This window comes from Trachemys scripta, chromosome 1, assembly GCF_013100865.1.
Source record: "Trachemys scripta elegans isolate TJP31775 chromosome 1, CAS_Tse_1.0, whole genome shotgun sequence".
Lineage (NCBI taxonomy): Eukaryota > Metazoa > Chordata > Testudines > Emydidae > Trachemys > Trachemys scripta.
In genome coordinates this window covers 134544319-134563741 of record NC_048298.1, presented here as the reverse complement: position 1 = coordinate 134563741, position 19423 = coordinate 134544319, and the positions used below count along the sequence as shown (strand labels likewise).

Here is a 19423-nt window from a genome sequence, read left to right as displayed (position 1 = left end):
GATCTGCCAATTCTTTCATGGAAAAAGTTCCAGTTACCTTTGTGACAGGTATGGCAATTTCCTGACATATCCTTGGGAGATTGTATTGAATTAAGTTTAAATATCTTTGGGATCCATTGTATTAAATTCATGGTTTATGTGGTGTTGTGAGCTTGGAGTATATGTCTCATGGGAGGAGCTGTGACAGATGTGAGATGTGGGGGGCTTAAGGGACTATATTGAACAATGTGCCAGGCAAGAATGGACTTTTGGAACAAAAAGCGTTAAGTAGTTTTTTTGGGAAATATGTAGGGGGAGGTGAATGCCAACTCCCCACCTCCAGTTATGCAACAACCCAGCCTGTTGAAGCTGTGCCCTGAGAAGAGGGTTCATAGTCTGTTGATCACCTGTTATGTGAGTTCAAGATCAAAGGCTTATGCTGTATAAAGGAAAGACTGAATTATTCACTGTTGTTCTGGTTCTGAATCTGAAACATGAACTTGTAAATCTGGGGAGAACCCAGTTGTCGGTCTTGAAGGACTGATACCTAGCAGAGACCGAGGTTGGAGTTCGGATGAACTCTAGTAAGTTTTTAGCATGTGTATAGGGTCACTTCTTGTTTTTAATATGTTGTAGTTGTATCCTCAGAATAAGTGTGCTTGCTTATAAAGTGCTGTGTGGTAACTTGTAACCACTGGCAATACACTTGTCATAACTTCTGAGAGAAAGAAAAGCACAGATGTTGGCTTCTTTGGGTGGAGTGGCTGGCTGGGGATGTCACAGTGAACTCAGACAACTGTACATTCTGAAAAAAACCCTGGTCAGTAGAGAGAGACATTCAGGCCTCTTCCCCAGAGGGAACAGCTGCGAGCTGGAAACCTTTAAGTGGATGCTCTCAGTCTACTGTGGAGGGGGAATAGATGTACAATTACCCTGAACTGTGACAAACTTAAATATCTCTTCCTCTGTGACCATGACAACTTTTGACAGCTAAATTCTACAGGAACAATGGAGTTGTCAATCACATGAGTAACACCAGACAGCACTGGAGACAGATATCTCAGTAGCTGTCCAGAAACATGAAGCTCCCTCCTAGAACTAAGTCATCAAGGCCACAAATGTTTCACCTTTAGAATGAAATTGAAAATCTCACCTCTGATAGCCACCCACACACACAAACAAAGAATGAATATTTCCTTCCAGCTGGGGGATGGGAAGGCAAATGTGTGTCCTGTGTCTTTCTGTTCAAATATATCTGCTGATTAGGGCTGTCAATTAATCACAGTTAACTCATGCAATTAACTCAAAAAAATTAATCATGATTAATCGCAGTTTTAAGCGCACTGTTAAACAATAGAATACCAATTGAAATGTATTAAATATTTTGGATGTTTTTCTACATTTCCATATATATTGTATTGTAAGAACATAAGAACAGACATATTGGGTCAGACCAAAGGTCCATTTAGCCCAGTATCCTGTCTTCCGACAGTGGCCAATGCCAGGTGCCGTAGCGGGAATGAACAGAGCAGGTAATCACCAAGTGATCCATCCCCTGTGGCCTTTTCCCAGCGTCTGGCAAACAGAGGCTAGGGTCACCATACCTGCCCATCCCAACTAATAGCCATTGATGGCCTATCCTCCATTAAATTATCTAGTTCTTTTTTGAACCCTGTTATAGTCTTGGCCTTCACAACATCCTCTGTCAAGGAGTTCCACAGGTTGACTGTGTTGTAATTCTGTGTTGTAATTGAAATCCAAGTGTATATTATTTTTATTACAAATATTTGCACTGTAATAATGATAAAGAAAAGAAATAGCATTTTCCAATTCACCTCATACAAATACTGTAGTGCAATCTGTTTGTCATGCAAGTGCAACTTACAAATGTAGATTGTTTTTGTTACATAACTACACTTAAAAACAAAACAATGTAAAACTTCAGACCCTACAAGTCCATTCAGTCCTTCTTCTTGTTCAGCCAATCATTAAGACAAAAAAGCTTGTTTACATTTGCAGGATATAATGCTGCCCTCTTCTTATTTACAATGTCACCAGAAAGTGAGAACAGGCATTTACATGGCACCTTTGTAGCTGGTATTGCAAGGTATTTATGTGCCAGATATGCTAAACATTTGTATTCCCCTTCATGCTTCGGCCACCATGCCAAAGGACATGCTTCCATGCTGATGATACTCGTTAAAAAAATAATGTATTAATTAAAGTTGTGACTGAACTCCTTGGGGGAGAATTGTATTTAACTCTGTTTTACCCATATCCTGCCATATATTTCATGTTATAGGAGTCTCGGATGATGACCCAGCACATGTTGTCCTTTGTAAGAACACTTTCACTGCAGATTTGACAAAACGCAAAGATACCAATGTGAGATTCCTAAAGGCAGCTACAGCACTTGATCCAAAGTTTAAGAATCTGAAGTGCCTTCCAAAATCTGAGACAGTCCAATGCGGAAACTACAGAACCTGAACCACCAAAAAGGAAAATCAACCTTCTGCTAGTGGCATCTGACTCAGATAATGAAAATGAACATGCATTGGTCCGTACTGCTTTGGATCGTTATCGAGCAGAACCTGTCAATAGCATGGATGCATGTCCCCTGGAACGGCAGTTGAAGCATGAAGGGACATATGAATCTTTAGCGCATCTGGCACGCAAATATCTTGTGATGCCTGCTACCATGTGAACGCCTGTTCTCGCTTTCAGGTGACATTGTAAACGAGAAACGGGCAGCATTATATCCTGCAAATGTAAATAAATTTGTTTGTCTGAGTGATTGGCTGAACAAGAAGTAGGACTAAGTGGAGTTACAGGCTCTAAAATTTTACATTGTTTTATTTTTGAATGCAGTTCTTTTGTACATAATTCTACATTTGTAAGTTCAACTTTCATGATAAAGAGATTGCACTGTAGTACTTGTATGAGGTGAATTGAAAAATACTATTTCTTTTGGGTTTTTTAAGTGCAAATACTTGTAATCAAAAATAAATATAAAGTGAGCAGTATACAGTTTGTATTCTTTCTTGTAATTGAAATCAATATATTTGAAAATGTAGAAATCATCAAAAATATTTAAATAAATAGTATTCTATTATTGTTTAACAGTGAGATTAATCGCACGGTTAATTGCAATTAATTTTTTTAATTGCTTGACAGCTCTAGTGCTGATCAAATACTATGGTGATGAGCACAGCATTACATTTGGAGAAAGAGAAATTACATGCAATTTGTAAGAAAAATCGAGGTTGGATTTTAGAGCTGTTAAGCTTAACAGTGTAACTTTAACTTGTAAAGACAAAAGTCTCTTTGCTCTTAACACTTTGCTAAGAGAAGGACATCTCAAACTACCAGGCTGGACTTCCCATGTATGGTTTCAGTTTCTATCTTCAAACAGTATAACATTTCCTCTGTAGGTCACTGCTGGTCCTGTTCTAACAGGCAATTGTACTGTGTGTCTGTCCATGGTATTATATCTCAGAAGGCAGCGGCAGCAGAGAAGTGGATATGGAGGATGAGGATGGATACACCATTTTAAATTTTCGTTCTAGGAATCCAGCCTTCACCCATGAACCTTCAGGAACAAACAAAGGTATCACACCGCCTAAAGCTCCTGATGTTCCCAGTGGTAAGATATTTGCTAGGGATTTTAGTGAAATGGTAGCAATGCTATTCTTAATCTTGAGTCTAGTCTACTGTTTAACAACCAATTTTTCTAAATGATCTAGAATCAGAACGTGTACTCAGATTGCCTGGAAATTTGCTGAGTGTTACAAGGGCTTCGCATAGGGCTAGTGATCCATATTTGGGGGCATTTTGGGGAAGGGGTTCCTCAGATATGACATTCCTTTAAAAACACCAGGTCACATCACCATTTTACAGTTCTTATAACTTTTTTGCATGCTGCTGTGACTTCTTTCCAATCATGTGTGCTCTAAGTGTTTTGTTGCACTCTGGCCTTTAAACAGTAACCAGTCTGGGAGTAAAGAATTAGGCCTGGTCTATGCTTAAAGGTTTTGCTGGCATAACAAGATTGGTTAGGAATGTGGAAAAATCACAACCCTACTAGTAGGGTTATACTGGCAAAAAAGTCCTTATGCCAGTAGGGTTGCCACCTGTCTGAGATACAGAAAAACCAGACACTGACCACCCCTGCATCAACAAAAAGGGTTCTAGTGCTAGCAATAACTAATTATTACTAAAAGGTTTTAGAGAACCATTTTACACACACAAAATAACAGTGTATTTTGATGTTTGTTTTTTCTTACCTTATCCTAACACAAACCCTCATTCTGGACAATGGGGGTGTGAATTGTAGAGTGCTCCAACATGTCCTAAGTGTGTGTGTGTGGGGGGGACCCAAAACACAAACAAATGAAAAAAGGGCACATGAAAACTTTTAACTGACAAGACAATACAAAATCAGGCCAGGGCAATCACCCTAAATGCCGGTGTAGATTATTCCATTCAGGGAACTGGTATAAATTCTGAAAAAAGCACTCTTTTACTGGTTTAGCTACATCTACACTAAGAGGATTTGACAGTATAGCTGTGCTTTGTGATCTATGTCATCTGAAATGTGCAGGGCTGATTGGCTCTTTGTCTGGAGATTTGAGTTGTGTAGTTAATGAAGTGATCTGTTACAGGACGTTCCTTCTCTTAGGAGCGCTCCTGTTTTGCCTCAATGCATAAATCACATGGTATTTGTGTTTTTAAAAAAATCTACTCTCAAGCGCCGATTAAACTAGCTGGCTGAACATGATCATCTAAACCAGGTTGTATTGTTTGCTAGGGACATGATTTCCATGACAAAATCTTTAAAATATCTTGGGTTTTTCACTTCAAAAAGGGAATGATGGTCTCTGTCACCTCCGTTAACCTGGTTCTAAGCAAGCTCTCTGTACATATCATGGAGTATAGGGGAATGACTTTAAAAAAAAAACTGGTTTTAGACTACAGCATTTGTTAAATATTAAATAAAAGTTTGAAAATTTTGTATCTTTTACTCATTTCCATGCATATTTTCTGTTTACCGCAACAGACAACCAGCCCTATTTACATGTTTTGCTATATTGCTGTCCCAAACAATCTGTAAGAGCTATGTATCTTTTCTAATGAAGAATAAACTTCATAATAATTAAAATATTATTCATCATAACTTTTCCCTTATTGTCTCTCAAGTACAGTTATTACTTTCTTATTTTTGGCCATGGAAAAACCAAGACTGTCTATTTTTTGCCATGTCAAGTAACCAATGTTAAATGTAAGGATTGTCAACAAATAATATATTGATCATCTGAATTTATTTTTTTACCCCAGGAGAATTTCTACTTTTTGTCAAAAACCCCAAACCTGAAAACTGTCATCAAAAAGTGGAATGGTTCCAACAGGAAAATCAAAACAAAATATTTAGTTTTGAATTGGCTAACCCATGTTAGAATATTTTGGTTTGCTAAACCAAATCAAAATGTTTAGACACTTTCAGATTGAAAACTTCCATTTTCAACTAATAATATTACACCAAAAATTTCAGCTGAATATTTTTGATTTTCAGTAGATCTGGGCAGTTTTCCCATGAGTTTTCAAGATGTTAAAATTTTTCCTCTCTCAAAACAAGATGACAAAGTAAAAATCTGAAAACATATCTTCAACTGATAACCCAGAAAAAAATCTAATTTGTTCAAATGCAACATTTCATTTGAATAATCTTGGAACATTTTGTTTTGATTTTGACTTTTTAAAAAATGTTAAACTTGTTTTAGTATAAAATTTTTAGTATACAATGAATATATTGTCCTATTTTGACAATTTTAAAACTTTTTTCAGAGTTGTTTGTTTAGTTAGATTAACCAAAACTGACCCTTTCTTGGGAACAGGTTCAATTAAATTACACTTTCTAATTGAAAAAATGTTTCATTGGCTGATATTAGAACTGGTCGGGAATTTTCTAGTCTCCCCATGATGTTTCAGTTTTTGAGTATTCTATTTTTTGATACAGAGGTTGGCGTTTTTCATGGAAAATAAGAACTTTACATCTATTCAGTAGAAAATCCAAATTTCCATGTTAAAAAAAAAAAGTTATGCATTTTTCAACCTTCTACACTAATTTCGCTAATGGCCCAAATTCATTTTTGCTATAACTGTACTGAAGACAAGGGCATTAAGCCAAACAGAAGAGCAGTGCAGTGGGCTGGGAGATAGGAGACGAGGGTTATATTCCCAGCTCTGCCACTGACCTGATGTATGACCTTGGGCAAATCACTTCACCTGTTTCCCCTCTCATCCTTTGTTAAATTTAGATCCTAATGTCTTCAGAGCATGGACTGCCTCTTACTTTGTGTTTGTACAAGGCCTAGCATGCTAGGGCTCTGATTTTGGTTAGGGACCTCCTGTTGCTGGTTTAGCACAAACAATAATAAATGGTATGTTGTGATTGGCCTGTTTACTTCTAAGCATGAGACTGGATAGGAAGCACCCTGATAGGGAGAAGGGTGAGCAACATAGCCAAATCTCATGGGGAGTGGAGTTGGTAGGTACTGATATTTGGTCACTGGCAATTATGTGGGCTCCTAGCTTTGACAGGTACAACCCAAATATACTCCAGAGTGACACTAGATTCTCGTCTTTCTGTTCACATCTCACTTTTCTTTGTTAGAATCCATCCCTTTGCCTTCCAAATGGCGATGCACAGCACTGATTTTGGGGATCCTCTGCCTGACGCTGCTGGTAACAGCAGGGATCTTGGGTATCCAGGGTAAGTATTTACAAGGAAAAAGTCTAAGGGACAGATTCTGCACTCACTGGCACTGATGAAAATTTGGAGTTAATGCTACTGACTACAGGAGAGAGATTCTATATTTACTCCAGTGCAACTGAGAGCCATTCTCCTTATAAAACTATTTAATATAGTTCAGTGATAAGTAAAAATGCAAATGCAGAGGGGTGACTTTCACCCTAAATAAATATGGTTATATTTTATTATACAATGATCCTCTGACCCACACAAAGGGTGTGGAAACTACCTATATCTGCCCAGCTGGGAATTCCACTAGCATAGGGTAGCATCCATCATAGCTCTTCCTTGCAGACCTCATGAAAGTGTGTGTCAGGGGCAGGCCAGCTGTTCCTAGATGGCAGATGTTCTCTCATAGGCCCTTCCCAGCTGAAGGAGTTTAGACAACCCCTGCAGGCTGCATATCTGGCATAAAGCTAGCTGGAGAATTGGGCAGCTGTAACCAGCTTCTGGGCAGCAGATGGCATTGGCAGAAAATATGTGCCCAGGTAGAGTGGTTTATCAAAAATATTTCATAATAAATAACACATTTTTATTTTAAGAATTCTGCAGTTGTTTTAAAGTCCTTTTGGCGGCAAAAAGACTATGAAAGAAACTTCTGTTTCTCATTCCTCTATAATGCTAAAGTTTTTATACTTACTGTATTTTTAAGAGCAATATTGTATTTTCTTATTTTGCTTTTAAGTGACTCAAGCATCACATTTAGCAAGTGCATCACTGAAAAATCTCTCACAGCAGCTAGAATTACTCCAAGCCAAAAATGCAAACCTCTCAGAGATTCTCCAGCAGCTGACACATGACAGAGGTAACCATGTGGTGGGACCAGACTATCCTGAGATCTTCCTTGATCAGATAGCTGTTTTTTAGACAAGGGAAATGCAGTAAAGCTAATCTATCTAGACTAAAACAAGATGGGTTAGGTAATATCTTTTTTTACTGGACCAGTTTCCTCAGTGAGAGAGAGAAGATCTGTTAACTCTTTGTTACAACCTTTCACTCTATGGGGACAGCAAGGACTCAATACTTCAGGGGGCATATGCATCTTCTGGGAGGAAGCAATCACTTATCTTTCTTATCCGTGATTGCTTGGAGAATTATGGAGCAGCACTGGCAAATTCCCAAGGGAATCCTCTCTAGTAATATTGAGATAAAAGAAGATCTGAAAGTTGGGTAAAGGAGGTGTGTGTGTGGAATGTTGTCAACATAAAATCTACAGCCAAAATTCTTAGAGAAAAATCAAGAATGTGACTGGTGTGGCCAATATGGGTCCTGAACCACCGGAGAAGCTTCAGTCCACCAGGACTTGTTGACCACATTACCTTACCTGATATCCAGACATCCATGAAACAGCAAAATTGGGAAGCTCATTATAATTTGATATTATTCTTGCACTGGATTTTGTAAATCCACTGACAACTTTTCACTGGATAAGATTATCCCATGACAAATTCTGCATGCCCTGCATGTGGGGAGACAGCTTTGTCTACAGACCTAGAAGGCCCTGGCACATCTAGAAACTTTGATGCTGTGTCTAACCTTGAAGGTACATCAGATGTCCCAATATACTGAGGTTAAAAATATTTCTACTAATGTGAGTCAGAAGTCTAATATATACAAATTATCCCTCATCTCAGTCAGTTCCTTGTGTCAGTAGGGACTGAAAAATAATCTGTGCTATATAGATAAAATTCTACTGCTGCTTCTAGATTTCCCATGACTTCATTTATTATTCCTTTGCAACATTTACATCTTTCTCCACAATTGTTCTTTTAATAGTAAAATGATTTGGCCTGGCCACATACCGCAGCTCTTAGATTTCAGAGTAATTAGATACCGTTGGGAAACTAAGCTAGTGATATAGATTTGAGGGCTTCATTTAGGAATAAACAATCAAATCGGGAATAACTGGCTTGGCAGTGGTACTGCTGGAAAGGATGTAGCAGTTATAAATTATGTCTACACCGTGTTAAAAGACCTGTGGCTGGCCCATGTCAACGGACTCAGACTCATGGAGCTTGGGCTGAGGGGCTATAAAATTTCAGTGCAGACGTTTGGGCTCCTGGATGGCAATGGGAACATATAAGTCTAATTCTAACTAAGAGAATTCAGTTGTACACACCCATACCCACCCACCCATGCATATTTAGTGGGATATGAGGCCTCATGGTAGAGCAGTGGTGACACAGAACAGCCAGTACGTTACACAATATTCAGTATTAATCAGCATCAGCCATGAGCACAGAAATATTTATTCTCTTTTCAAGGCCACAAATGCAACCTTTGCCCAGAGAATTGGTTCTGGTATGGACAAGTCTGTTACCACCTGTCTACTGAATGGAAAACATGGCAAGGAAGTAGAGATTATTGTTCTTCTCATGATTCCAGACTTCTTAAAATAGAAAACAAGGAAGAACTGGTAATGTCTTTTCCTTCTTCACTTACTGTAGATACCAAACGAGGAATGAATGCGGCAATGGGTGTAGGTTTTATATTGCATGTTCATATTGCCACTGATAAAATGATACCACCTATGCATTGTATTCTTGGTCAGAATCAAGGGAAACTTGGCAGACAATGCATTACATTAGAGAAGGTAATAAAAGACATTTAAAAACTGACAGAAGGAATCAATGGCAATGTAATGTGAAAGGTCCTTCAAACCAGTGCTTTCCACTGCCACATAACAGATGTGAGTATCTCACTCTCCTATGACCAGCAAAGGCCAAGAGTGCTCAAGCGCTGTGGCTGCTTACTATCATTAACCAGGGGAAACACATCCAGTCTTCAGGTATCCATAGGTAGAAGGGCTGTAGCTGTAATGTGAGCTCTTGAATTCTTTGCATCGGTTTTCACGGTTGAGGATATGAGGGAGATTCCCAAACCTGAGCCATTCTTTTTAGGTGACAAATCTGAGGAACAGTCCCAGATTGAAATGTCATTAGAGGAGGTTTTGGAACAAATTGACAAACTAAACAGTAATAAGTCACCAGGACCAGATGGTATTCACCAGGGAAGACACTAGGGAGGGGCATGAATGGTCACATGCCCCTCCCCAGATGCCTTGGGGGGCACATTCCAGAGGGGGGAGGAGTGAAGTTGTCCCTGTCCTGTCCCGCCCACCAGCTGTGCTCAGGCACCTAGCCTGCCTGCTTGAGCTCTCTGGAGTCGCTCTTCCTGCTGCTGCCTGTGATTAAGAAGGGGAGCTTCTTTCTTGCAGCAATGGGGCAAAATGAGAGGGCTCAGGGGAGGGAGGAAAGTGAGCAGGGAGGAAGGAGGGTCCACCAAGGACACTGGGGATGATCCTGGGGATAATGGGGGGGACGGGGAGGCAGCATAGGCCAGGGCTGAGGGTCTGGTTGGGGGAGGGGCAAAGAAGGAGCCATGTGGCCAGCCTGGATGGGTGTCGGGGGGAGGGGGGAGAGCAGCAGGGCTAGGGACTAGCGATGGGGGATTTCTGTGTGAGAGAGAGGTTTCTTGGCCTGGGTTCCTCTGGCCACCCAATAAGCTAGACGGAAATCCCTGATGTGCTTTTAGCAATGCACAGGATTCCTTTAAAGCCATAAGGGTAGGAAACAGGTATTTTACTTTAAATAAGGCCCTGCCTAAGTTCCAAATATTGCATGAGTACAGAATCAGACTCATATTTCACTTCTCATGTGATCTGGGCCAGCCTACTAGTATCTGGTGAGCCCTTAAAACTCCAGTGCAGTCTCCAAATGTTTGTTATGTGTTGATATTAAATTCAAAGGAGGGAGAGAAAGATCTTGTGGTTAAAACACTGGCTTCTCTTTATAAGACCTAAATATTATTATTATTTTGCCACAGACTTCCTTTATGCAAGTTGCTTAATTTCTCTCTGCCTTAGTTTCCCTATCTGTAAAAGGGGGATAATTCTTAGCTAAGAAGGGCATGTGATAATGAACTTGTCTGCAAAATTTTGGAAGAATGTGCTATAGAAGGACAGAGTATTTATTAAAATATTAGGAATGAGACTTTAAAGAATGGGTGCTTAAGATAGGCACATAGGGCATTATCTTGCATCACTGAACTCAAGGATACCATTGCCGTTGATCTCAATGGGAACATGATCAGAGCCCTAAATCCTTATAGAGGTTCCTAAGTAAGTGTCTCAGTTTTTCAAAGCACCCATCAGTTTCATTTTTGAAAAATTGGGTCACTTATTTCGGAGCCTAACTGGGGCGCATATTTAAACGCGGGGTGAGGGGGAGTCTTGGTCTGTGTGTCTGGAGGTTATTGCCTTCTTTGAGGCAACAATTATTGCTCTTCGGGCATTTTAAAAAAAATCTGCAGCCAACACTTGTAGAACATTTAAAAGCAATTGTCATGCAAGGGTATGGAACTGAGTAACTGACATGTGAGCCATATCAAGGTAACTTGGTGCAAGTTATTCATTCTTCCTTGACTATGAATACATTTTACATTTGAGTCATGCTTGCAAAATTGTTATGAAAATTTACCAGCGAAGGCACAAATTCTACTAACCTGAACTTACAATATTTTAATGAAAGCAATATTTTACTTGCATGCCCCCAGCCCCCACCCCCAAAAATTATTTACCATGCATGTGTGGAGTTTTGCAAGGCAGACACAAGGCAGACTATGGGAAATTCTTCAGGAATGAGTGCTGATTAAGTTAGCAGTTCCAGAGTTTTGTGACTCACAAGTGGCACTCCCTAAATTAGTAGATTAGGGCCCAATCCTTCAAACATTTCCACACATGTGCAACGTTATTTCACAAGTAGTCTTATTGAAATCAATTAGAGTAGTGATATGGAATGCAGCTAATGCTGGTACATTGATTACATGTCTGAGTACTATTTGCAGTGATTGTACAATATGGTTTCAATCTAAGGACCCAATTCTGCACTTAATGGAGGAGTAAAAACTTTAGCAGAAGCCATGAAGAAGACTTTGCTGTCTTCCTCTTTAACTGTGATATAGCATGGTTTCTCCTGAGAGAAGTAACTGCTGTCTGCTTGTTCATAACTACACTTAAGTGTCCGTACCACAACTCAATTAAATTGTTTAAAGTAGGTATGCTATTACATTTTGATCTAATATGTATTTAAACACCCATATTTTAGCCAAGCTTTATACCAAAGATTTTTTTCATAATTCATGAAGTAATTTCATCTAGTCATATACCTAAGTGCATTCTATATTAACAGGAACAGAACATTATTGCAGTCAGCTCAGGAAAGACCTCCACTCACTGTACAGCTACAGGGGTTAAAAAGCAAACAAAATGTTAGAATACATATGGAATGGAGACTAAATGGAGAGTAAAATAATGCCAATGTATAAATCAACGGTATGCCCTCATCTGGAATACTATGCACAGATTGGATCGGATAAGGATAAAGCAGAAATAGAGGGAGTTCAGGCATAGTTGCTGAGATTGATCCGAGGCATGGATACGCTCTCATATGTAAAGAGATGGAAAAGACTGGCATGTTTACCAGAGAGATGTTCTAGGATTTTCAGAAGAGCCCCAGGAGTTAGGTGCCCAACTCCCATTGAACTTCAATGGGATTTCAATATCTAACTTTCCTAGGCTCCTTTGAAAATCCTAGCTGAGATGAATAAGAGAGGACCTGATAAATGTGTAGAAAACAATGAATGGTACAGAGAAGGTAAATTGGGAACTTCTGTTCACCTTGTCTCATACTGTGGGAACAAGCGGATATTAAATGAAATCAAAAGGTAAATTCAAACCTTGTAAAGGAAATTATATTTTCACACAATGCAAATCTAGCTTGTGGAACTCACTGTGATCTCATTGAAGCCAGAAGCTGAGAAGGAGTCCAAAAAGGATTAGACATTTATGGATAGTAAGAATATGCAAGTTATAATAGTAATTATACGTTAAAAGAAATACCCAGAGGGATTTTGGAAGGGATATAAACCCTTACCATGCTGTAGGGCATAAACTAACCTCTACTATTGGGGAATAGGAGTAAACTTTCCCTGGGGCACCTTAGACCATAACTAACTACTGCAGGGTTTCTTGAACCTTGTTCTGAAGCATCTGGTACTGGTCACTGTTGATGACAGAATACTGGACTAGGTTGATGGCTGGTAATTTGGGAATTCCTATATTTCTGTGTTCCTGTTATTAAAAACAATTATGATAGATTTTTGGAGTCCATCTAGATTTAAATTGAAGGGATTCAGTTTATATATATATATAATAGCTGTTAAATTGACCATGCAATATGAATTCTCTAACCAACTTATGTATTAAAAATAAAGCAAAACAAAAAACAAAATGAAAATATTAAAATCTTAGTAAACTAAGCAGCATCTGTTGTTCATCTTGTTAAACTGCCATCTTCACAATAAATCCTGAGTTGCACTGTTTATATTACTGAATGCTGGAGTCAGGGTCAGAAAAGGTGGGTAAATATGCAATTATTTTGTGGATTTCTAATAGTGCACTACAGTGCTGCATTTAATTGTATGTTACCAGCTGCCTCAGCATTCATTTTATTTCTACTTCTTCTGCAAATGAAATATTCTTTTTATTACAAGTCAAAAACTCAGGAGTTAGTGGGATATTCATGGTTAACAGCAGGCTAATCTTTCTACATAGTTCAGGTATGTTGCTCACTTTGAAACTTTTAAGGTATGGGTCCTCAACCTCATTATAGACTCACCCTACTTGTGTGAAGAAATATAGGCCTATAATGTTTAACTATGGTTTGAATCACTCTTATGTTCTGTGTATGACAGAGCCATTGAACTTCCTTATGCTACACAGAACAGTTTGTGCACTTGAGTTCCCATGTGCATCTAGCTATCCCTTCCAATTAAAGGAGGATAGACTGAACATGAGAGTTACTTCAGGCCTGAGCTCTATAGAACCTCCCAGTGTCTTGTTTGATTTCAGGAGCTCTACAGAATAATTTTCCAGTTCTAGGTGGTCCATGAATGCCTGTCAGCTTTATTTTCCTCTTGTCAAAGCATCTGTTATAGGGGTACAAATATGTGGTAATTTTTCCAACTTAAAAATAAACCATACAAATTCTTCCTCCTACTAACAGCAGGGAGCATCTCTGCAGACATTTTTCCACCAGATGCTCTTTTTAGGTGTTTCTATATCTAAGGGAGAACACAATTTCCCAAATAGGGAGAGACAGGAATAAATTACTTTTGTGTCCCCTGCTTGTGTATGGACCAGATCACTTGCAGCGATTCTGGAAACATACTTTCTCCTGGGGTCTTTCTAGATCACAAACTGCTTGATCGATAATGATTTGTCAAGTTCCAGTATATACGAAAGATCTAAAGTTGGCTGTAGAGTAATATTTCCTGAAAGCAGGGTTGCAAAAGTGCTTACACTTTTTCTTAAGATGGCCACCATCCAAGCCCTGCTTTACACCAGGCCTATGACCGTCAGTCTGGAATTCCCTACAGTTTTAGGAGTCCTGCATTCCTCTCCAGGTGGGCAAAAATGTAGGATCACGGCTAAAGGCACAATGTCAACTTGAAAATCACATTTCTGTCTGAAAATTTGTACCTATTATAGTGACAAGCTAACAAGTAAGATTATGAAAACCAAAGGAGATGAAGCTGTGTGTGCAGGGCTGAAAGAGTCTCCTCTACTTCCCTTCCCCCCTCCCTGTTTGTTTATTTTATGTATTGATAGCATTTTGTGTATACTCAGTTTCACAGTGTCCCTGTAAGGTCTGTCAGCGCTAAAGTTGGGCCGTGCTGCAAGCACTATGTATGAGGCAATGCAATACCACCATAACCTTTAAATTGTGCCTCTTTACTATTTACTAGTTGCCTATGGTATTCACCCAAGAGTTATGAAGGAACTCAAATGTGAAATTGCAGTCTGTAACCTATCATTTAAATCAGCTTCTGTACCAAATGACTGGAGGTTGGCTAATGTGAGGACAACTTTTAAAAAGGGCTCCAGAGGTGACCCTGGCAATTACAGGCAGGTAAGCCTGACTTCAGTAATGGGCAAATTGGTGAAAATATAGTAAGGAACAAAATTGTCAGACACATAGATAAACATAAGCAACAGAGGGTCCTGTGGCACCTTTGAGACTAACAGAAGTATTGGGAGCATAAGCTTTCATGGGTAAGAACCTCACTTCTTCAGATGCAAGTCTGGATCCTCTGTTGCTTTTTACAGATTCAGACTAACACGGCTACCCCTCTGATAATAGATAAACATAATTTGTTAGGGAATAGTCAACATTGGTTTTTGTTAAGGGAAATCATGCCTCACCAACCTACTAGAATTCTTTGAGGGGATCAACAAGCATGTGGACCAGGGGGATCCAGTGGATATAGTGTATTTAGATTATCAGAAAGTCTTTGATAAGGTCTCTCACCAAAGGCTATTAAGCAAAGTAAGCAGTTATGGGATAAGAGGCAAGGTCCTCTCATGGATTGGTAACAGGTTAAAAGATAGGATACAAAGGGTAGGAATAAATGACCAGTTTTCAGAATGAAGAGAGGTAAATAGTGATGCCCCCCAGGGGTCTGTACTGGGCCCAGTCCTATTCAACATAAACATTCATAAACGATCTGGAAAAAGGGGTAAACAGTGAGGTGGCAAAATTTGCGGATGATACAAAACTACTCAAGTTACTTAAGTCCCAGGCAGACTGCGAAGAGCTACAAAAGGATCTCTCAAAACTGGGTGACTGGGCAACAAAATGGCAGATGAAATTCAATGTTGATAAATGCAAAGTTATGCACATTGGAAAAGATAATCCCAATTATACATGTAAAATGATGGGGTCTAAATTAGCTGTTACCACTCAAGAAAGAGATCTTGGAGTCATTGTGGATAGTTCTCTGAAAACATCCACTCAATGTGCAGTGGCAGTCGAAACAGCAAACAGAATGTTGGGAATTATTAAGAAAGGGATAGATAATAAGACAGAAAATATAATATTGCTTCTATATAAATGCAGGGTCTCCCCACATCTCAAAAAAAAAATTGGAATTGGAAAAGATTCAGAAAAGGGCAACAAAAATTATTAGGTATATGGAACAGCTACCGTATGAGGAGAGATTAATAAGACTGGGACTTTTCAGCTTGGAAAAGAGACAACTAAGGGGGGATATGATAGAGGTCTATAAAATCATGACTGGTGTCAAGAAAGTAAATAAGGAAGTGTTATTTAGTCCTCATAACACAAGAACTAGGTGTCACCAAATGACATAAATAGGCAACAGGTTTAAAACAAACAAAAGGAAGTATTTTTTCACACAACGCACAGTCAACCTATGGAACTCCGTGCCAGAGGATGTTGTGAAGGCCAAGACTATAACAGGGTTCAAAAAAGAACTAGATAAATTCATGGAGGATATGTCCATCAATGGCTATTAGCCAGGATGGGCAAGGATGGTGTCCCTAGCCTCTGTTTGCCAGAAGCTGGGAATGGGCGACAGGTGATGGATCACCTGTTCTGTTCATTCCTTCTGGAGTGCCGCGACCAGTGTCAGAAGACAGGATACTGGGCTAGAGGGACCTTTGGTCTGACCCAGAATGGCCATTCTTACGTTCTTCAGGAAGTAGGTGTGTCTTCAAATGAGGGGGAAAACATGATTTCTAATAAATCTATTGGAAAATTTCTTGAGGAAAAAAAAAATCGAGTGTTTGGTCAGTTAGACATTTTAACCCAGGAAATGGCATAGGATGGAATTGAAGTGAAATAATTAGTATTTGTTCCCATATAGGATTTCATAGTATCATTGTCATGTCGCTTGTGGATTGGATTATCCCGTAATGCAGTGAACAGGACCTGGGTGTGGGACGATGGTGCAGCACTTCCCACTGACTTGTAAGTCTCTAGAACATTTAGAAAGTTCACCTCTCTCTTTTTCTTACCCTATTTGGTACACACATGGCAGGGGTGTGGTGGGGGGTGAATGAAGAGAGGAAATTCTGCTGCCCAAGATAAGATTTTTCTAACCTCTCACAAGGAACAGTGAGTTTGGGGATCGCTCATCCAAGTCCCAATGTATTTACACTAGAAAATCACTACACCATTTAACATGGCTTAAAAATGTGTGCACAAGAAGTACCCTGGGGCTGGAGTGAAAGAGGGTCCTGCAGTTTAGAACTGATTTCAAAGGCAAAGCTGTGTGGGGGTAACTTTCACAACACAGCATATTCTATAGCTGATGCTAGCCATGCTATTAGTTCCCCACTTTCATAAACATCAACCTCCATCTCACATGGTTAAACAGCTCCTGGCTCCCAGCTCCAAATTGTCCCAATGTTAACACTCTGAGTCTTATTTTATCACCAAGTGATTTGCACAACTAAGTGTAAACTGTGTCTTTCAGGTTTCAAGTCAGTGAAATTTACTATGAAGGGGACTGTGTGGTTTTGGAAGATGGCAAAGCCCAATCCTATGGATGCATATATCATAATCGTTGTGTTTGTAAGAAAAAAAGTGCTTAGTTGGAATCTGTTTAACCAGCACAAGAAGAAACCTAGAAATGATGGAATCATACTCTAGAAAGTCCTTTGCAGAAAGAGAAATCTTGGAATAATCAATGTCCCTAGATTTTGATTGAGACACTAATTTACACCAGCTGAGGATCTTGCCCTAGGTTTACTATTAATATAATTTACCTTTATTTCTTCCTTCTTTCCTTTGGTCACAGAAAACTGTTGTGAGTTTGTTATGGAAGGAAACAGGACTTGGCCATTCAAAGTGGGGAGCAGTTTATGGGGATAAACTTCACCCATTTGGAACATTCACCAGCCAGTGAGGGTGGTTAGTTCAAGTGACTGAGGAATCTTAATGAGAGCAAATGTGTCAAGTGGTTAGAGCAATGGAAAGGGTTCAATTCTCTGCTCTGCCACTCTCTCATGGCCTTAGGAAAATTATTTAATTCTGTGCTTCATCTTCAAAATGGGGATACATTATATTAATGCTAAATGCTGTAGAAACATACCACAGAAAGTGACCTGCTGGCTCAAAAGGAGTAAAGGTCATTTTGTTGTCCCGAGGATCCGGCTAAGGTTGGATTTCCCCTTCAGGGAATAGGAAAACCTATAATGTGGGGTCTCCTTTTAGAGAGGAGGAAGTGGTTAAGGAGCTCCTGTCTGGAACAATTCTTGTCACCCCATCAGGTAGTGTGGTTGATGCTCCTAAATGAAGATAGGTCACAGCTGGTTTGCCTCACCAAGTGGAAAGATTGATTTAACTCATGTGACTAAACCTGGCTTTTGGATAGTCAAAGTGGGATAATGAAGTTTCCTGCAGTGATCCCTGAGGAAGGGGGTTGGGGCTTGGTAGAAAGGCCCAACTGGTAGTCTTGTTTTTCTTTCTGGAAGAAGGCAGGCCAGGCCATGCATCTTCTTCAGCAGCTCAGAGGAAGGGAGAGTATCTCAGGGAAAGGGGGTTGTGTCCATCTTAAGGCTGGGTGGTAGACTTTTTGGGTTTATTTGGAATTTTATGTTAATAAAACCAGACCCCAGGAAGGGGTTGTTGGACTTGTGAAAGCCTTTTTATGAGTTATTGAGGAAACTAAAGCAGTGTGCCACAGAACTACCCCTGGCCTCCAGGGGGTGTTTGGGAGGCAGCCAACCCTGCTACACTCCTCTGATTGCAGGGAAGTCTGGGAGCCCCAGCAACTCCCCATTCAGGCACCAGCTCCTCCTGACACTCACACTTCACATTCCTGGGTCTGGTGAGTCCCCACTGCACAACCCAAGGGGAAGGGAGCATCACTATCCCAATCCAGTGAGATGTGGAGCATGCCCTCTGCTTTCAGCACAGTGCCATGTAGTCCACCAGGAGAGCCCACTGGCCCACAAGGGAAATGCAGCCACTACTAAAGTCTTCCTCCTCCCCAATTCCTTCAGGATGAAGTTCTCTTTTCTTAAAAATATCTGACGGTAAGTGAGGTAACCAAGAGCTTTGACCCTTGACCCTTCTCTCCTTGGGATTCCTAAATGGAGAGGCCACTCTCTTACTGCCCTCACGCATCTAATTTCATACATGTTTTGCCAAAGTTAAAGTATAAATGCACATAGCAATCTATTAGTCTTCTCCCCTCAAACTCCATTGGACAATTTAAGCCTCAGACATTCATTCATCTCTTGATTAAGTTTCCCTTTTCCCAACACAATATAACAGCTGTGGGACTGTCCAGAGCCTGACTTGGTTACCACAATGGGGTACAACACAAAGAGAGCATCCAGTCTTGTGCTGCTGCAGATTCATTAGCATTCTCCTCTCAGAACTGCTTCCTGGCACTACACAACGGAAACTGTTTCACCCAGGTCACAGCAAAAGAGTTTTCCAGCAAGTGAGAAGAAGAAATAAAAGGGGGGAAATGACATCATGATGGTACCTCACTCTCCCTACAACAACAACACCTGGAAACACACCTGACTATGGTCCCTGACCCAAGGATTTAGATAAACAAGGCTTTAAAAGGGGGTAGAAAGGGGTGGGCAGTTTGGAAGGAATTCAGAGACAAGACATGCACTTTATTAAATTAACATTTAAAATTAGATGGGATAATGTACTAGACAGAATTCTATGATAAAAATATGAAAATATAAGCTCCAGTCTGAGTTTAATGCAGAATTGTTGTATTGACCATGTGCGTGGTGGGGAGAGGGTC

At 39.9% G+C, this 19423-nt stretch overlaps 1 protein-coding gene across 2 annotated transcripts; it reads left to right on the top strand.

The window, feature by feature from the left end:
* Nucleotides 1-3440: 3440 nt before the first annotated feature.
* Nucleotides 3441-18270, top strand: LOC117885121 (C-type lectin domain family 1 member A-like). Of its 2 annotated transcripts, none has more exons than XM_034786296.1 (6): nucleotides 3441-3586; nucleotides 6650-6748; nucleotides 7473-7592; nucleotides 9052-9203; nucleotides 16514-16617; nucleotides 17126-18270. In XM_034786296.1, exons 1-6 carry the CDS (start codon nucleotides 3502-3504, stop codon nucleotides 17241-17243), a joined length of 678 nt encoding a protein of 225 aa, XP_034642187.1. In that variant the 5' UTR covers nucleotides 3441-3501; the 3' UTR covers nucleotides 17244-18270. The 2 variants fall into 2 exon arrangements, with proteins under 2 accessions (XP_034642187.1, XP_034642178.1); XM_034786287.1 differs by having other exon boundaries at nucleotides 3441-3622.
* Nucleotides 18271-19423: the final 1153 nt, after the last annotated feature.